At 42.3% G+C, this 19,229-nt stretch overlaps 2 protein-coding genes across 4 annotated transcripts; both read right to left on the bottom strand.

Annotated features, from left to right (window-relative positions):
- Positions 1 to 253: 253 nt before the first annotated feature.
- Positions 254 to 11,839, bottom strand: usp36 (ubiquitin specific peptidase 36). Of its 3 annotated transcripts, none has more exons than XM_053852616.1 (20): positions 11,703 to 11,839; positions 8,461 to 8,726; positions 8,168 to 8,389; positions 7,975 to 8,085; positions 7,140 to 7,242; positions 7,012 to 7,079; positions 6,716 to 6,786; positions 6,556 to 6,638; positions 5,536 to 5,647; positions 5,327 to 5,467; positions 5,049 to 5,149; positions 4,829 to 4,967; positions 4,381 to 4,743; positions 3,995 to 4,219; positions 3,558 to 3,676; positions 2,873 to 3,487; positions 2,261 to 2,481; positions 2,005 to 2,187; positions 1,821 to 1,936; positions 254 to 1,702 (listed from the first exon to the last, which is right to left on the bottom strand). In XM_053852616.1, the coding sequence occupies exons 2-20, from the start codon at positions 8,711 to 8,713 to the stop codon at positions 1,574 to 1,576; spliced, it is 3,375 nt and encodes a 1,124-aa protein (XP_053708591.1). In that variant the 5' UTR covers positions 8,714 to 8,726; positions 11,703 to 11,839; the 3' UTR covers positions 254 to 1,573. The 3 variants fall into 3 exon arrangements, with proteins under 3 accessions (XP_053708591.1, XP_053708590.1, XP_053708592.1); XM_053852615.1 differs by lacking the exon at positions 11,703 to 11,839 and adding an exon at positions 11,333 to 11,656; XM_053852617.1 differs by lacking the exon at positions 11,703 to 11,839 and adding an exon at positions 11,346 to 11,656.
- A 777-nt stretch (positions 11,840 to 12,616) lies between these two features.
- On the bottom strand, positions 12,617 to 18,523 carry timp2b (TIMP metallopeptidase inhibitor 2b). The gene is made up of 5 exons (XM_053851838.1): positions 18,297 to 18,523; positions 15,186 to 15,286; positions 13,753 to 13,855; positions 13,550 to 13,674; positions 12,617 to 13,487 (listed from the first exon to the last, which is right to left on the bottom strand). The coding sequence occupies exons 1-5, from the start codon at positions 18,511 to 18,513 to the stop codon at positions 13,290 to 13,292; spliced, it is 744 nt and encodes a 247-aa protein (XP_053707813.1). The 5' UTR covers positions 18,514 to 18,523; the 3' UTR covers positions 12,617 to 13,289.
- Positions 18,524 to 19,229: the final 706 nt, after the last annotated feature.

The raw sequence follows: 19,229 nt of genomic DNA, 5'->3' as shown, positions 1-19,229 counted from the left end.
AAATGGGAGGGAAACTAAGTGAAGAACAATACTGAATTAAATAAAAAATAAATACTAATGCATATATCACAATTGTGAAATTGGACAGATATACACATACTGCTGGAATCCTATGTCGCAACTATCTAAGCTGCTATTCACAATACGTTGGTTGCACCCCTGAACGGTTAGAAGTTTTCGATGCCACAGCTTCATCTGCCCTTTGTGCTGGTGGAATTACTGTTTTGCTGCGAGCATAAACAGATAACACAGATAAACAGAACAACCCCACAACTTTATTGCACCTTTAAATTAAACAATAGTGTGGCCGGAGAGACTTTCATTATGAAAGTCCTCCAACCAGATCAGAAAAGGCGAAGTGAACATGTGAATCATCCATCCATACTGGTTCCGCGGGTCATGTGGAGAGTCACGTCCGGCCTAGTGTCCTCAGAAACCGGGGCGTCCTCCCCTCTACACACTACGGTGACCATGACAACGTTTCACATGAAAACACACAATGCTCTTTTACATAAACATCTGCAGAGAAATATTCAAGTTAACATCCACCGACTCATCCAAGTAGCAAGTCCTTAAACCGCGATATTTATAACATTAAATCCTACTCTTTTAAAGCCGATTCAAGGCAACATGTCTAGGATGGAAATGTGCTGGCCGAGTCTTTACAGCGAGGTAAGCACAGGTAGCACAAGATGAACTGTACAGTCATCTAAACTGGAAAAATGTCTTTTGCTACTCATTCGTGCCTGGACACCTGAAATACTGCTATAAAAAGTGTTTCTACAGGATGGACAAGATGAGATAGTGGTCCATGGCAAGGCTTGGATGAACACCATGAAAGGGTTCAGGTGATAAACAACGTTTTGGTTCCTGAGTCTTGGCCCAGTTTGGAGGTGACAACCAGAATATTGCATAGAAGTATAAGAAAACAGGGAAACCAGATGATGAACAATATCAACACACACAAATAATCGCTGCTCTCATCCAGCAACGACAAACGTGCAAATGACTATTGCACCGTCAGAAGACAACAGTTTGGTGTAATGTGCCAAAAGTGGATTGTTAACACAAAGCAAGAATATACCCGCAAAATATATCAGAACTGAATCTCAATTAAAAATAACATAAAGGTATATAAAACTTCATCATAAAACACACAAAAAAAGAATCGAAGACATGCACACGTAAGAAACTACTTGTCTTTTTAGACTTTAATTTTGCACCCAAGTATGAGGCAAATCTGGTCCTAAAAATTCATTGGCACAGATACAGAAAAAAAACATACTTGAGGGGATAAAAGTAAAGAATAAAGCCAACTAAAAGGTGTTTTAAATCAAGGTGTAATATGTTCTATGGGAGTTGATAATCACCTCATGACTAATTCAAAGTTAGACTGGATGTTTACTGACTTTTAAAAGTTTATAGAAGCTTGAAGAAAATGATTTAAGGAGCCCACCGGGGAGCTCAGTGGCTGGGAGATGGAAGGACTGTATCACTTTCAATTGATGGTGAGCACATTATTATTATTATTATTTTGGATTCTACACCAGATATTCCTGAGCGTCACACAGGCTCAGCGACGAATTCCAAAAACTTTCTTTGCTCCGGGCCTCACCAACCACTTGCTCCGCCTGTCCTGGATCATCTGGAAGATGCTGCTGCAGTTTCTCTTCTCTTTCTTGTAGTTTTTGATTTTCTTTACCTGGTTGTTGAGGAGGCAGAGAGCGAGGCAGTTTAAGAATGAAAAGGTATTTCACTTCCTACAATCCACATGCAGTTCAACAGGAAATGGAGACAAGCAAAACCTCGGCCATGATTACCTTTCCTCTGTCAAACTCTTCATCCCACTCGTCGATCACTGTATCTCTCTTGGCACGGTGCACATCTTCTATAGCATCTCTGCTGATAGTGGACACGTCTCCGTCCCAAGTGAGCACTACAGCACAACAAAACAGGTTGAGTACTTCCAGTCAGAATCTCATTTCCACCACAGAAGAGTCTCACCATTAGCTCCGTAGGCCTTGTCTGTGGAATTCTGGAGCAGTTCCTGCACCACATCGAGAGTCTTTTTCCCATCCCAGGCCACTGGAGCAGCAGCTTTTGGGGCGCCGTCACCGTCATCGGCAGCTGGCGCCTGGCATCGCTTGTATCCGTCCTTCACTTGACTGTCCCAGACAACAACTGGGGCTGCACACAAAAACAATCACTCAAAAACGTGCAACATCCAAATCATATTGACTGAAAAGAGAAGGCTCCTCACCTTTACTTTCTTTGGAGTTGTTGACCCTCTCTGAGGAGATGACTTTGGAAGAGGGCTCTGCTCCGTCAGACAGGTTGCTCTCATCATCTGCTCCAGGTTTGCCTGTTTCCCTGAACTTCACCTTGTCCTTTAACTTATTTTTCTTGTTTTTTAATTTCCTCTTCAAAGTCACTGACTCTTCAGTATTGTCCTGAGGGTCTCGCTTTGAATCCAACTTACCGCTGAAAGGGAGTGATAGAATACAATGCCTCAACAATTAAATATTTCCAAACAGCAGCCTCAATAATGTGCACACACTAAGTAAAAAGAGTAAATACATTTAAAAAATGTAATCCCAGAGCAACATGATCTACTGAATTAAATAAATACAAAAATAGAAAGTAAAATAAAAGTACAATAGCATTTTATGTGACCAACACGAGCAAAACATGGAACTGGATAAAGCATTACTTCACACCCAGATCAACTAATTCCAGCCTCCCTCCACTAGAGGGCAGTGTTTCACAGTAATTCAGTAGTTTTAAGCCAACTAAATCCCAAAAAGCAGTCATGCAGACTGAAAGCAACTCACAGAATGGGTGGGACGTTGTGCTCCAACAAAACCAAACTGACCTCTGTGACACTGACGTCTCCAGTCTGACCTCCAAACACATCTTTTTCTTCTTTTTCCTCTTCTTCTTAGAGTTCTCCTCTTCTCTTCTATCTGCTGTTTGACTCGACTCCAACGGTTTGGAATCATCTATATTATTTTGCTTGGAATTTTTTGTTTCCGCATCCGATGCCAAACTCCACATCCCGGCCTGACACCAGCTCTCCTCCTGGTCCTGTGCATCGATGTGAGAAGGGACACACTCGCTCGCCGCCGCTGCCTCTGAGCTCTCAATCTTCCTCTTTCTCCTCTTCTTCTTCTTCCTCTTTTCACTGGCAGGATCGACAGTGTCAGGCTGAGACGCCGCGTTGGTCTTAAAAGTATCCCCTTCCACTTCAGAATGTCGACGTTTCTTTTTCTTCTTCTTGCGCACGGCAGAAGAATCTGGCGTGTCGGCTTCTCGTTTTTGGGAGTTATTGGAGGACACTGGGCTCTTTGATTCGGGACTGTGAAGCCCTTTCATTTTGTGAGTGAGACTAACTTTTGGTTTCGACACAGTGGACAGTTTCTGATGATTCAGCTGCTGGAAGGTGGTGAAAGGCGATGACTTGAGTTTTGTAGAATGGAATGGATCGGGTCTGCAATCATATTAGTAAAATATAAACCAGGCCACTTCAACTTCAAACACAGGGATGGTGGTGGACTTACCTCTTAGTATCACTACAGGCATGTGTGAGAGAATTAAGAGGGTTTTGATGAGTGGGATCACTGGACTGGTGTTTTGGCAAAGTGGGTAAATCAGTGTTGTTCGGAGTCCGACTGTGACCCTGCAGTTATTGACATAAATAAAAACTTGGTGGTCTAAAGAAAATAGCCATGAGTGTGACGAAAATAAAGTGATCAGATGGGGAAGGAGGAGAAGGATGACAGAAAACAAGGAGGCGAGGCACAGAAGAATTAGAAATGGTTAGAAAAAAGAAACTAAAAGGAAAAGAGGACAAACTCTAAATAACTGCATCAACACAGAGAAACAAAGTATCTTGCCTAAAAAGAACTCAAAGATCGTTTCAGGGACAGCAGTGTGGGAACGAAAGTATCATGAACTCGCACTAGGCAAGGAAGAGGTCCGCCAATGGGAGAATCACCTTCTTGGCTGAGAGTGCCAGTTTCTTCGCCGGCGGAGGTGACATGGTGCTGGTGGCTTCGGACGTGAGGTTGCTGAGGGCCGGGGGCTTCATTTTCACACCCTTCTGCTCCTCAGCGCTCTGGGAACGCTCCAAACTCTTGGCTGGGGACGCAGGACAGATGGAGCTTTTGCGAGGGGTGGACGGCGACTCGCCGACAGGGGCGCTTTTTGGGCCGTTGACGTCCTGGTGGAGAAAGAAGCTTCAGTGAGGGAAAACACACCATAGGTTCCACGAATTCAGATAATAACTCAGTATTTGTAGTTAGTTTCAGGGCTTAAAACCTTGGTTGATTAACTTTAGCCAACTGACGCAAGTTGATAAAGTTGTAGGTTCCACCGTCATACCTTTGACTCGGTGGTGTCAGCGGACGACGAGTCGGACAAAGACTTGATTGAGGTAGACGCTGCCATGCCTTTGCTCTCGCAAACTTGCTTCTTATCTCCGTCAGTCCGGCTAACCCCATTGTTGGACGGCGTCGGGGTGCCGCTGCGAGACTGGGCTTGGCTTGGAGGGGCGGGTTTCTTCACTTTCTTGAAAGGCTCGTCGATGACCGTGGGCCCGCTGGGCAACTTGGGCGGCCCACTGGAGGACGACGCCCAGTTTGAGAGTCTGGGCTGCGGCTGTGTGTTAACACCATTCCTGGACACGGGCAGACCCAGACCTCCGTCCATCGACTGGATTTTACGGAGCTGCGCAGGCTCGAGCTTCTGCAAGGGACGAGTGTCAAATTTTATTAAAAAAATGGGAAATTTTTAAAGGTTGAATTGATTGAAAAGCTGCTCCATGTTTCACCTTTGTCACCTGCGGTGAGGACAGAGGACCGTTGAGGTTGGTCCGCTTGATTTGCTCAGATGAAACGCCATTTTTCCCAGCATGCATCATTGCTTGCTTTGTGATTTGTCCATCAGCATTCTTCTTGGGCTCAGGAATCCTGAACACAACAACAAAAGTTGTGTATTAAACTCCACAACATATTTCATATTTTGACATTACACGAGCATGAACATGTTACCTTAGGTAGAAAAGCACATAAGCCTGCTGGTTCAGAACAACTTTGATGTTGCTAGAGTGAACCATGGAATCATTCATTTGGTACCACTGCCCATTGCTTGCCTAGAAAACAGACACAACCAACACAAAATCATGCTTTACATACTGATGGAAACACAGTTAATCACACACATTACACTGAAAATTTGAACTGTTCTAAAGCTGTTGAAGGGTTTTACATGACCTTTTCAAAGTGCAGGAGACGTGAGGATAATAAAACACACCCTCACACTGACTCACCTTGACATAGCAGTAGTAGTGGCCAGCATGACAGCTGTAGCCGGAGTGCACCAGCACCGCGTAGAGGCCGTACATTACCGGATCACCTGAGCTCTGAGACATGTACGGACGGATGTTCAGGAATTCGGGGTAGCCGACATCCTGCCACAGCCACACAGTAAAATGAGACGTTCTGATGACGGGATCTCAAACAGCGTGTAAGAGCTCACCTTTGTTATCTTTCCTCCGCTGAAGTTGGCGAAACGCTTCAGTGAGAGGGTCAGCACATTAGATGTTCGATGGACTGTGAAGCGCTTGGTTGCAGGCACTTTCTTTTTACACCTGTGAGGAGATGTGAGGATAAATGCTGCGGCTCAAATCAAAATCATCATTAATTCAGGAGCACACCAGGTCCATGTAATATATGAAACACATTCAAACAGGATATATTTAATACTCTCAGCTTTAACAATTTTAAGAAAGACTGATGGGAATTCATTTGGTGATGAACAAATGAATGAGGAATGATGCGGTTTCATTAGCATGATAGACGAAAATAGCAGCACCGCCGCTAGCACAGAACACTGAAGCATAAAGTGTTCAGGAAAGTGGTGCAGGAAATGCAATGTTATGTTCCCATTTAAGGACTACAAACAAAAACAAGAAGGCTATTCAGAGAGAGCGCCATCCCACAAGTCAATGTAATGCTAGGACTAAAAAAGTGTTCAACAATAAATAAATGATTCAGTCAAGTGACGTGTGAAAAGTGAAAGTCAAACAGCATAGTGACTGTTAGTGGAAAAAGAAGGTGTGGTGTCCACAACCACGCTCTGTAGTTCAAAGAAACACTGACAAGTGAGAAAAAGAACCAACACATTTCCCTTCTACATCAAATTAAACATCCACTTCAGTGGATGTTTATTTTGGGAGAATAGATGAGATTAGTATTAAGATATTTATACACCTGAAGGAAATTGAAATGCAAATAGAATTTTAAATCCCTGCTTTTCATTAAAATATGAAACCATGAGACCAATTCTCCCGGGACAGTTGCTAAAAAACACGATAATAAAATTCAAAAAAAAAGAAGCATTCAGTATAATAAAACAAATCCTGTGTACAATACGGTAATAGCACTTAATTCCATGCATTCCTGATGAATCACACACCATATGTACTGTATATCCAGAACAGAAAACCTTGAGTAAATCTAGTTCACTATTTCTCTACCTACTTAGGAGAGGACTCACTTGGCACACATGTAGGCGTTCTCGCCGCTTAAAACATCTGGTTTAACAAACAGCTCCAAGGCTCGTACAATGTTTACAGCTTGCTGTAAAAGAACAAACATGTTGCAAGTCAGAAATCAGTTCAGCAGAACTTGATCATCAACAAAGAAGATGTCCATACTCTGATCTCCACGGCGATGTCCAGATACGGATCATAGGTGTCCGACACACTCTTACAGATTGAGCATTTCACTGAAAAGGACAGAAATACATGACATACACTGTAATTGTTTCACCTGCTTCATTCTCAGACAGAAGAATAATGAACTTATGAATTAGTACAATACAGTACAGTACAAAAGACGGTCAAAAAGTCAGATTAATAAATACAAAAAGGAGCAAACACATTTGGAGCAAGAGAGAGAAATGTCTGCTTTTTGTTCTCTCACACGGTGAAAAGGGAAAGCAAGTCACTACCTCTTGACCTGAGGTAACCTCCAAAGATCTGGTGGACCAGCGTTGTTGCCTGGGTCTGTCTGTCCAGCCTGCAAAAATGGAATAATTAAATAACCTCTGCAAACTATCACTCACCAATCAGGACTTACTTAGGGTAGCCATTAAGGCAGGCTTTCTGCATGGCATCAATGGTGTAGCGCAAAAACTCATGGGCATCTTCTTGGCTACCGAAGCGAAAATGCCTGGCAATTTCTGTGGAATTAAGAGAATGGCTCATTGCCAACCAACTCCAATCCCTGATACGGGGGTACAATAAGTAATGGCTCATTCAGATAGGGACAAACACAAAAAGGTACATTTGGATAATTGCAGAGCAAGACAGAGATCAAAACATAAACAAAAGCTGTTTCAATTTTTCAATCTTTTTTGTACTGAAAGTGATAGCATCAATTCATTATTCATCTGCAGTGAATCTTGCCAATATACAGTACAAGCGGAGATTATATTTCAATGGGCCTTTAATTGACTGGAAGTACTTAACCTATGTTGACACGACACAACGCTGACAAACCCGTTTTAAAAATTAAAAACATCACTTTATAAAGACCTTTTTGAAATAGCCTGGTGATGTAATAGTAGCAGGCGGGGTGAGGAAAATTCTGCTTTGCTAAAGTTTCAATTCTGCACTGAAAGCAGGATGGAAAAAACATTGTTGTTACTGAAACCTGCAGTCACAGGGAGACAGAGTGCATCAGTGCAGGGGGGAAACAGAGTGAACAAGGGGAGGGAGAAAGTGAAAGAGCTAATTGCAGCAGAAGGCAGACGAGGGATCCTGTGAGGCGTCATGTCAAGGTACAGCTAACAGCTCAGCTGCTCCCTCTGCATGACGTCTGTTCAGTTTGCCTCCCCATGAGAGCCTCAATCAAAACTCAGCAAGAAAGAGTGTTTGACTCAGTGCAAAAAGGTTTCAGCTGGCGGCCTTACTTTTCAGGTCTCTGATGAACGAGACAGGCTTGATGGCGTTCCCTGTGTTGGCGAACGCTTGGATGATATGGTTTTGCATTACACAAATCATGCAAAACCCTGACTGGTGACCTGAAAAAGAAAAAAAAATAAACTTGACTTTGATTGACATGCTTGATCTGATTGCAGTGGCAGGCTTGGTTCAAGTACTCACAGGCTCGGCTGTGCTCCTTTGAGAGCAAGTAGTTGGCAAGTGGCGGAGTGTAGGTGAGACACTGCACTGTGGAGTTGAGGAAGCAGGTGTTTCCCAAGTTATGGAGGCCAGCTCCCACCCTGTACACCCGCTCCCATTTTAGAGTCAGCTTGTTCGCAGGGAACAGCATTTTCTGAGGGGCAGGGATCCCATCGCTCTGGCCCACGATGTTATTCTCTGAAACTAGTACCGGAATATACTCACGGTTACAAGCGTCAATGACTTTAGAGCCAAAAATCATATAACACTCTCACCTTGCCGCTTGATTTGAACAGATTCAGAGCCCTTCTGTCCTGTAGCACCCTCGTTCCTAGGATTCAGGATCACATACTTGTTCTTCAGGCTGTCCAGTTGATACGAGAAACCCTTGCTCGCGGGTTCAAACTCGATCTTCTGCAGGAGAACTTTCTTAGCAGAAGAGGCCAGGAGCTTGTTGAGGTCGCCTTCATCACTCGTCTCTTTACGTCCAGGCTTCAGCGCCTCCTTGAGTTTATCCACTATAGGCATTGTTGAAACATCACTGAAAAAGCCATGGCAAATTGTGTTTTTTAGAAGAAGTGTGAAATGTGATCCCAACACGTTTTTTTGTCCTTACAGTTCAGCGTTCTCCATTGTTGACCAAATAAGACAGTTATATTAGTAATATAACATTAAAAAAATGGCCAGTACAACACAAAACCCGCTGTTCTCTTTTAGATTTGCAGTTAACTTTAAGTGCGTTGAAGAAATTATGTAATATTGCCGTCAGTGATGCACCAAATGCAGCTAAATTAGTTATGAAGTAGGCTTTTTCTCAAGAGCGTGTCCTTCCAACTGAGTCCAGACAACCCAGAACCATGATTTACAAGTTTGTATCTTGCATAGAGATCTTGTAAACTAATTTTAACCCAAGAAACAGTCAAGACGCACGATTCTACTGTATTGTACACAAGTTAAAGCTACTCTTTTACAGTACATGACCACACACACATGACCAAAACATTGAGGCTCAGAAAAACACCTAGTTGATTCAAAGACAACACTCGAACACCAGTGGATATAAAAGTGCCATGTCATCATCTGCAGAAATGTTCTCCACCAATAAAGCCAGGCAAAGTTTGGCACAAAAAGAAGTATTGTCTTCCGCTTCTGGGAAAAGTGCATGAAAAACCTGGCAGTCAAACCTGATGACTCTCTCTGCAAAACAAAGCTAGCTTTGCTCCATAATAAAGAGAGGTATTATTATGTTACCAGTGACGCTGCAAACTAATTTTAAAATCATTTTTAGTTGATGCCAGCTAATCCTTGCCAGCAACACTTCATTTATTCAACAGAGAAGCCGGTCTAAGAGAGAGAAAATGTGATTTAAAATATTGTGCCTTCAGTTGATCAGAGCAAGTGGATGCTGTGGGGGGCATTGACAGTTTCCTTTGCAAGGGCGCATGTGTGACGGAGAAACAAGCGTGTAAAGCAACAGCTGGGTCTTGGCAGCTGCCCCTGCAGTTATGCATGACACCAGACAATAGTGACAGATTGGCTTCAGTGGCACATAAACATCACTTACTTTTTGAGTATCACACTTTATTTAAAGCAGAAATATATTTATATATATATATATATGCCTAAACAAATTAAGCTACTTACTGCTACTCTGTAATAATATTTCATTCTCAGGAAAAAACGTTTTTCTACTGGGATGAAACGTGCAGCATCACTGCCCTTCTGCACACTGTCCCTTTAAGTACAGTGATGCAGTGAGTGCACTGAAAAGACCATTTCAAAAGAGATAATATTGTGCACATTTCCACAACAACTGTCAGCTTGCTGACAGTCAGCAAAGTGTGCAGCTGCTGATGTGTTACTTTGTAGTGAAGAGCTCACAAAATGCCTTCAATGCTGGTGATTTTTTAAAGAAAAAAAAAAGATTGTTTACTTAGACTTCTCTGAGATGCTGCAGACGGAATCGATTGTACAAAGTGAAACTGGTTTATGCTGCATTAGCCCCACAATGTAAAGCTGAAGACAAAAGGTAAGAGGTAGGATACGTTTGAACACACTGTGACGTTGCATTGACTGGGGGGAAGATGGGATGAATGTGAATTGTAGTCACAAGGACACGGTGACCTTCATGTACCGCTGATACACCTAAAGAATGACACAGTCGTGGGGGACGACACCGACTGCAGTGACGTAACCGCAGAGTTGCTGATTCGCTGACCACAACCAAAGCACCCCGGTTATTATGCAACTGAACCTGTCAATGACATTTGTGTACACAAATTGTCGGAGCACTCCTGTAGACCTTAAGTACAGTTTGAAAATGGAACATGTTAGGGAACCTTCAAATGCACTTACACCGATGCAATTTAAACCTTAATAATAATGTATATAATGATCTGTGCTGCTATTTTTTTCCTTGAATTATAAAGGCTTGATTGAGAATACATTTAGATGAAGACATAAAATGTATTAAAAAGAGCTCAGACCGCAGTGTTCAGGGTGATATCAGTTAAGGCGACAAAACATAATTCACAAGGAAATTCATGTATGATTACGGCAGTGTATTTTAGCTTTCACTGTATAAGTTGTGTGAGTGAGGTTAATATTGTATTTCAAATAAACCCAAAGTATTCTATTATATACACTTCATATTCCTGTGTTTACACTTTATTAGATCGGACAGTCTCATCACACAATGGGGGTATTTAACCAAACACAGCAGCTAACATTAAAAGCATGAAAGGTAAACGGTAACAATAAAATTTTAAATCACAACGGCCATTTCTTGCAAATCCATTGTAAGACAGTTTCAATCGACTTACTTGGTAATGATGTTTTGTTGTGAGTCTGACATTGAATGTGCCAGACGCATGTACGACACATCTCATCGTATTGTATTAAGGTATTATTACGTAATAAAATGACCAACCACTTTGAGATGACACTGTACATGTAAAACACGTTCAATATGTCACACATGACTCTGAATTGAGTCTCTGCAAGGTTGCCACGCAAAGCAGTACCAACGGAGCAGGTAGTCCTTTTAAGCAGTATGTAGCTTGTCACCACCAAAGCCACGTTCTTGGTACGTAACACCATAGTAGTTTACGGGAAGTACAATAAATATTAAAAAAATAAGACTCTTACAGCCAGTATTCACCTGAGGTAGACATCGTTGTCCAGATGCTATAATGGGTTAATACGAGATGCCGAGCGTATATACACATTGTCCACGACCGTCTCAACAATGGAGTTGAATTAAAATTGAAATTGGTGTTTAGATATTGTTGATAGCAAAGGCACCCGCTGGTTTGCCAGGCATGGTATCAGCTGTAGCATGTTAGCCGATGCTAACTTAACGTGGCGAAGTCTACTGCAATGTGGGTTAGCATTCCACCGACCAAATGGCTAACACTCCCCAGCACCACGGCGAACCTTAACGCTCAAAAGAACCCCATGACAATCGAGGTAAACACGAGCACGGCGTGGAAATGACGCAGCGATGGTTTCGTCTTACCTTTTATGCGCACCAATACAGTTATTAAAGCGGTCCTTTATCTCAGTTGAGTCTTTTCAGTCTGGTATTTTCGCCCATGCTGCATTATTAGAGGGCGGGATCAATGATGACTGACGCGATAAGTGAGCCAATGGGCAGGCAGGTCATTCTGCGTTTACAAGGTTCAGCCAATCATAGCCATTTGTGACATAGTGCTGGTACACGTGACGGTAGCACAGCGCCGTGTTTACCAGTTGTGTGAACATTACAGTAGGGGGCGCCCGAAGTCATCTCAAGTTTTACTGCGTTCCTCTATTAGAATCAGAATCAGAATCAGAATAGAATTTATTGCCATGGTCAGTGGGGGTCCCACCAACTAGGAAAGTGCATCGAAATAAAGTGCTGTTATAAAATAAAATAAAATCACCCATTACAAAAAGAAAGAATAAAATCATCAGGCGCACAAGATTATTTTTTAAATGATTTTCAAAATAAAGCCCATTCGAAAAAAAAATATTACTGGAGTGATAGTGATTTTTTAATAATTAAATAAGTCAATTATTATTATTAATAATTAATAATTAATATTTTATTTTTATATTATTTCAAATTGTATTATATGAATTTCAATATATAGGAGCACATTTTGGTGGCTCTAAGGATGGCTGCCGGCTGTTCAACTAGAAGGAGGACCTGGGGGGGTCAACCCAGTGTTTATTATTTATCTGGTAACACCACAGATTTACGTGCAATTTGTAAATGGGATGTATGAGAGTAGTGACTGTGAGAATGAGACAGCAGAAACAAGGGATGGAGATACCAACAAACAATCCACTAACCTCTGTATACTTATCGACAGTGGGAGGAAACTGGAGTGTTGTTGCATGCAACCCATTTCACAGGTCAAGAAAAGTACATCAGTATTTTGGTTGTTCAACCTTTAATGGACATATTTTATGTTTCATTCATGTCAAACATTTTTTTACACATTTGATTTAGAAAAAAGTAGAAAAATGACGGCATGTTTAAACACCATATGACTCATAAATTCCTTAAATAAAGTGTTTTTAAATGAAAGCATTACAAAGAGCTGTTTTATATATATATATATATAAATCAAAAAAACAATAACAGAGGAGTCAATCCTCCGTCTTAAGCACAATTAAAGACAACCGAGCTGTAACGATTAAAAGTGCATTCTTGTCTAATTGGATTTATTTCTTTATCCTCTGTGAGATGTACAAATACATGACGGAAAGTAAGAAGACAAGAGACGGAGATGCAATTTTCATGATAGCTCTGCTACCACCTGATTCACCAAACTTTCCGCCGTATCAGTTTCATTCATCTTTCTTCCGTTTCGGTAGAATAGAAAAGAAAAGCGCAGAAAACAACACCAGCATGAACTGTAAATTGTAAGATTCCCTTTATTTCTGCTGAGGCAGAAGTGGTTTATGAGGAAGTGCTTCGGAAAGTGCTGAGTCTCACGATTTCCCTTTTCCAAACCCATCAGCAACACACAAGAGCACATGTTCCTTATAAAAACAACTTGACTTATGGATTTATTTGATCAGTTGACGTGATTTAAGTTTCGCCAGACGACCGCATTTATGGGTCTTCGATGTCCAGGAAATCCTTTTTGGGTAGCGCTGCCCCTCTGTACCAGGCGCAAGAGTCGTCACTTCTCTTGATGCAGGCGTAGTGTTTGGCCTGCTTTCCATCCACCGCCTTCTCAGTCAGCCAGTCTGTCCACAAACATTCTGTCGGGCTGCTGATCATGCACGGGAGGGTGGTGCAGCGAGTGATCTGAAAAGACACGGCTCCATGAACCTCTATTCCTTCCTTCTAAAGCTGTTATTGACTTTTACCTTGCAGTCACAGCCCATCTCATAGCGCTGAGGAAGACTCTTCTTCATCGTCAGACTCACGTTCTCCCACGGCTTAACGTAGTCGCACAGGATCACGTGCAGTTTGCCATCAGCCTCCAGCTTTCCTACAGTCAGTTTGTAAAGGAGGATATGATGTCACCAAAGTGCGATGTGAATAATTGAGTGAGAACATTTCACTTTACCTGTGATGAGGTACTCTTTGCCGGTCTCCAGAGTGACCCCACAAAGAGCAGAGATGGGAGGAGTGTAGATGGCGTCGTATACCTCACTCGGACCTTTGAACATCTGGAAGAGAAGCAGGAGTATTCAGAAGTCCGTCCAAAATCAATGCCCTTTTAGCAGCATTACAGGGTGTTGGGCGGAAAAATAAGTCAAATTTAGAATAGGAAAAAATCCCTTTTCAATCAATCATTAGATTCATAAGACAAGAATTCAACATTTATTTTTATTTTCTTTTTATACTTTTGCATTAACGCTACTAGTAAACCAGCTCTTAGTTGAAGATCAGTGCTGGGAATTACTGCTGAGGTCAGCATGTTCCACTCGCCAAAGTCGAAGTTGACCATGCGAGCAATAGCCATTGTTAGCACGGTCCGCATTGTAGTTTGCATATACAGCATAATATTTAAAACTGCTACACAGATTCATATTCATTGTCATATATATTGAAAAAATATGCACAATACTGCAGGAGGTCTGCTTGCGGTTGACATGCCAAGCAGCCATCTTGTATTGCGAACGCTACACAAGACGTGAACACGAAGGAAACAAGGAACTGGAGCGAGCATGTAGAGGTGGATTTTGCTCCTGACTTCTCTGACAGACGTGCGGCAGATCAGCAAGGATTTCAAATGTAATCTGTGTTACGAAACACAACATGCTAGTGCTAAGGTTGCCAGCCACTCTGTCAAGAGTTTGACAGAGAAGCGTGTAAAACACAATCTCATTAAGTCATCATCTTCTTTGTTCCTTTCTACCTTGTCTGTCCTCACTTGTTTCTCAGTTTTGTTCAGGTTGTTAAGCTAATGCTAAGCTAATGTAGCACTGTGTTATCTCTCTGTACTATTTGATACATGTCAAACGCATCTGAAGATGGTGTCTTCTTTGCTGTAGGAAATTCTGCACACACATTAGTCCGGAGCATCGCAACAAAATGGTGCGTTCCAGTTGTTCTTGGAACTTGGAAGATCCGGTGACGTCAACCGATTGGATTTCCTAGTCGGAAAGTGGGAAAGTCCTTAACACCGCGAGTACATATACAAGTTGGCTTCCATGAATGTAAACAGGAAGTAGAATCAAAGAAATACAGAAACGCATACTCATTAAGAATTTGCGGATTGCCAGACAAGGCGTGTAACACGGGACAGTGACATTTGTGAACATCACCATCCTGTATTCCGACTTCGATAAATGGACTGCAGCAAAAAAGTTCCTGCACAGCGGTAAAGAAGATAGCAACCTACGTCTTTCTTCCTTGGCATCCTTAACTGAGGCTTTTTGGGTAACAACAACAGCAATATTCGTAAAATAAATACATGAAAAAAATGCTAAATCCTAACTTACAAATGACTTGTGTGTCAATTAAATAATTTCTGAAGCTGTTATCGCCCCCTACCTTGGTTTGCTTGATGTCATATTTGATCCACTTGATGGCGTTTCCGTAGATGTCATTGCCAACGTCAACATCCTGAGCGCCCATCACCTTCGCCCTGATGACTGCAGGAAGGAGAAAACAAGGGACGTTAAAAGACAGTTTTGCCGACCCCCAGATCTTTTTCATGCACCCAAGCGTTGCCCACGTTTCAAATACGAAGTTAAGGACACATTGCTGTGGCTAAGGAAAGTGTGTTTGCCAGGTGCTGAGAACACAGATGCACATAAGTGTTTCATCAGCTGCACTCAAGAGGAAGGAATGTGAGCTGCTGGAGGAAGCCAGTCAGCACTCCTGAAAAACTCTGGACTGAAATGCTCCATGTCGCCCCCCCAGGCATCCCTGCCGCTCTGTCTGGATAAAAGGTGCTGACATGCAAATGCAGCGCTTCGCCCCCCCGACCCCCCTGTTTTCTCCGTCCTAACCTCAGCCCGGGAAAGAAAGGGGAAAATATTATCACATCCATATGGCGTTTGAGCTGAAATGAAAACGCTTTGCTCACCTGGCCCTTTCTTTTGTTTTTGAGAGGCAATCTGGGAAGGGTTAGTGACAGAGCTAATGTCAACCAGATGTTGCCGTTTTACTTTTCCCGAGGTGGAAGCTACCGACTGCCACAGACCATCACAAGCTTGCTGCCTCTCAGCATTTCATAGGTCCAGGATCGCATGAACCAGCGGGCCACATGTGCCCCAATTCAGTGACAGTCAAAGCGAACATCTCCTTATAAGGGTGTAAAAAGCTGTCGGAAAGCAGAGAACCAACGCCGAAGTGGGGTGGGGGGGCAACTGTGGTGAGGCTTCTGCTGCAATATTGCCACATGGAGAAGTGGGGAGAGAAAGAAACACATCATCAGAGTTGGTATTTCGTTGGCTGCCAGGAAAATGTTCTGCACGTTGCTGTGTGTGCTGCAGAAGTCATCTGGACACACTTGCAGGCAGATTCAGCGACAAAAACAAGCCCAGATTTCGTGTCGAATCCAGAAAAACATCAGAGAAAGTAATGATTTGGACTTTGAGAAACTGTTCTGAGCACAGAAGTAGGGCAGTTTCCAGTATGTGTACCTTAAATTTCATATCTCACAAGGTTAACCATATGGCAAATAAGTACATATCTTAAATTGGTTTTGACTGGAATGGAATGGACGGACCTAAAAAAGTATCTTGTCACCATTTTGTCGCTCAAGTTCGTGGCATTTTCATTTGACTTTAAGAGTTACAAATTCCACTTTACAATGCTGTGTGATGTTTATGTTGGTTGGCAGACGGACGTTAAGTTTCAACCAAGCCAGTCACCTCCATCTTCACCTATCTTCATCACCCCCTCAGTCACACCTGAACTCCTCATCTCCTCCTTTCCCACATCAATGGACCTCACTGTCTTCTTCTTCACTGTCAAATAAACATTTGATTTGTATAGTGGAGGTGAGCAGTCACATCATCTCAAAATGACCCTCTGAAAGGGCACGTTCAATAGTTGTACATGGAGACTTGAATATGGAATAAAAGACTTGAAAGACACTCAACTGAATTGAATTCTTGATACTCTATGACCCGCCATGTCAAGTGCACAACACAGTTTAAGATGTCCACAGCACATCCATCACTGTAGCTTCTAACCCATCCACAAACAAAGGTTAAAAAGACACAAGACAAAACAGAAGCTTTAGTCTTCTGAAACTGGATCAAACAACAGTGATTAAATTTTCCACTTAGTCCAACTATAAACACATTGCTTTACATGCAATGATGTGGTCAGGATGTGCCCTAAGAAAGAGATCCTTGTCATGTAATGACAGGGAGGTGCGTCGTTTGAAGAAGAGCCACCACTAAATGGAGGAGTTTAGTGAAACAAACAAGCAGCAAACATGAATGAAGCCAGAAATAAATTAGAAACTGTCGTTTGGAAGTGGAAGCAGGTGTCTTTTAACATCTTTTAAGGGTTATTTTTAGACATCCCTTCAAGACAGAAGGCATCCTATTGAACTGAATGGGACCCAGGAAAGTCATTATTAATTCATTCAGTACAGCTTGCATGTTCTGGATCACATCTAGCTCCCTGGTGCAGGACACCCTGGACAGGAAGTCACCAATTGATGCCACATTTAAGCAAACATTGGCTCGTAATTCTCTAAAATATGACCATCATCAGACGGCAGTTGTGAATGGTGTTAAACAGAATGGACGTCAGAACAGTGGGGTGAAATCATGTCAACTGTGTTTCAAAGGAGAAGAACAAATATGTGTCGCAGTTCTCAACTGAAGTCGCACCAAAACTGTTGCAGTGCATTATGGGGGCATGCAGGGTGAGCGATGTTTGAGTTGGACTCACAGGTCCTTCATCTTATTGCCCGAGTGACACGTACAGGCTTCTCCTGTTGCCGATCGTGGCGGCAATAGGGCGCAAACTACAGCACTGTAAACAGAAATCACACCTACGCTGCAGTTGGCTAATATGCGGTCACTTCAAACTTTCCTACACAGGAACATTGAATAAGTCTTCTTGTGTGCACACTGCCAATTCGCACCCATGAAGAAAAAAAAGACTCTGAGTAAGCTTTGATTTTAAGACAAGCTGGTCACTGTTGGGACTCGGCTTGTTTGCAAGAGGGGGAGTTTTGTTGCAGAGACCAGTCCGGAATATATGGATCTAAATTCTGGATTTACAAGGCAAAAACTATACGCACTTGTACTATTTATTTTGTAATAAATCTTTCACTCATTCCACTTTTAAATGACTGAAAAAAGTAATGTAGTGTCTGGTAAATAGTGTAATAAAGGTTATTACCTCAAAAGAAACTTTGTGAATATTTTATTCCCCAGGGTTAAAATCGTGACTCTGTACACTCTTGTCTCTTTCCTCGTTGGTGGTCACTAAGCACTGAGAGATTTGAATGGATGTTTATTTCATGCTGGTAAATGAATGGACGCTCTGCCAGTAAAAGGAAGCGCGCCCTCTAGTGACACAAAGGAGTAATACCTGTTCTGAAGTTTTTAAGAGATGAAATTGTATCACCGTTAGAAACCGCTAGTACTATCTGTGCGCTACAAAACATCTAACAATAAAACACTGACTTACCGACGTCTGAGTGGCAGAAGGCATGTTGAGGATGAACCGGAGCGCAGAGGCAGGCTTGCGCCAGATCTTCCACCCTCCAGAGAAACAGCAGCACCAGGGTCACGAAGCAACTTCTCACCGTCATGTTGGGAGCACACAAATCCAACGACTGTGTAGAACTCTCCTGCTGCGCAGACGCCTCCTCCAGGTCTGGTTTCCTCTCTTGCAGGAGCTGCATTTAATCGCCGCAGCTGACTCCTCCCACCTCCAGTGAACGCATCACCGCTCAGGTCTCCGTCATCGCCTGTCGCAAAACCAAAGTATTTCCCCCGAAAAAACATGAAAAAAAATTCCCGTCACTCAAATCAGAGGTGAGGAGTTCAACATTTCTCAGAAGTTCAAGTGAATCACGTGAACATCGTTAAAATCAAGCTGCATAATAATAATAATAATAATAATAATAATAATAATAACATGTTGCATTTAAAATGACACAACACTGTGAGAGAATGAGTTTAAAACATTTCCCTCTAACGTTCATCTGTCCATCCATCAGTAGTCCATAACACCTCAGCTTTATTCGTTCTACTTTGAGCCTCTACCAGATGGTTTAGATCTTAAACCTAGTGTGAACATTGGGACTAGCAATACCTAAAATAGAAGGTGGGGATCAAAAGCTTTTGGTTCAGCTCTTCTCCATGATGGGAGAAACTTCATTCCATCCATCTCAAATATTCTGAGATGTATGTTTCACAACGATTGAACATCCATCCTACACATTTAAGTCATTTTCTCAAGGAGGTAGTGAACTTCCCCATGCCCTGAAAATCACAAATAGAGCTCTCACCTCACAAATTGATTAAAAATGAGCATTTATTTTAAACATCAATTTAGTTAATGCCTTTATAAAAATGTTTTCCTTGACACCACCCCATCCACGTTCTGGCTATCACC

Source organism: Synchiropus splendidus, chromosome 19, assembly GCF_027744825.2.
Source record: "Synchiropus splendidus isolate RoL2022-P1 chromosome 19, RoL_Sspl_1.0, whole genome shotgun sequence".
Taxonomy (NCBI): domain Eukaryota; kingdom Metazoa; phylum Chordata; class Actinopteri; order Syngnathiformes; family Callionymidae; genus Synchiropus; species Synchiropus splendidus.
The sequence above is the reverse complement of the archived record's forward strand: the minus strand, read 5'-3'. Positions and strand labels throughout refer to the sequence as shown.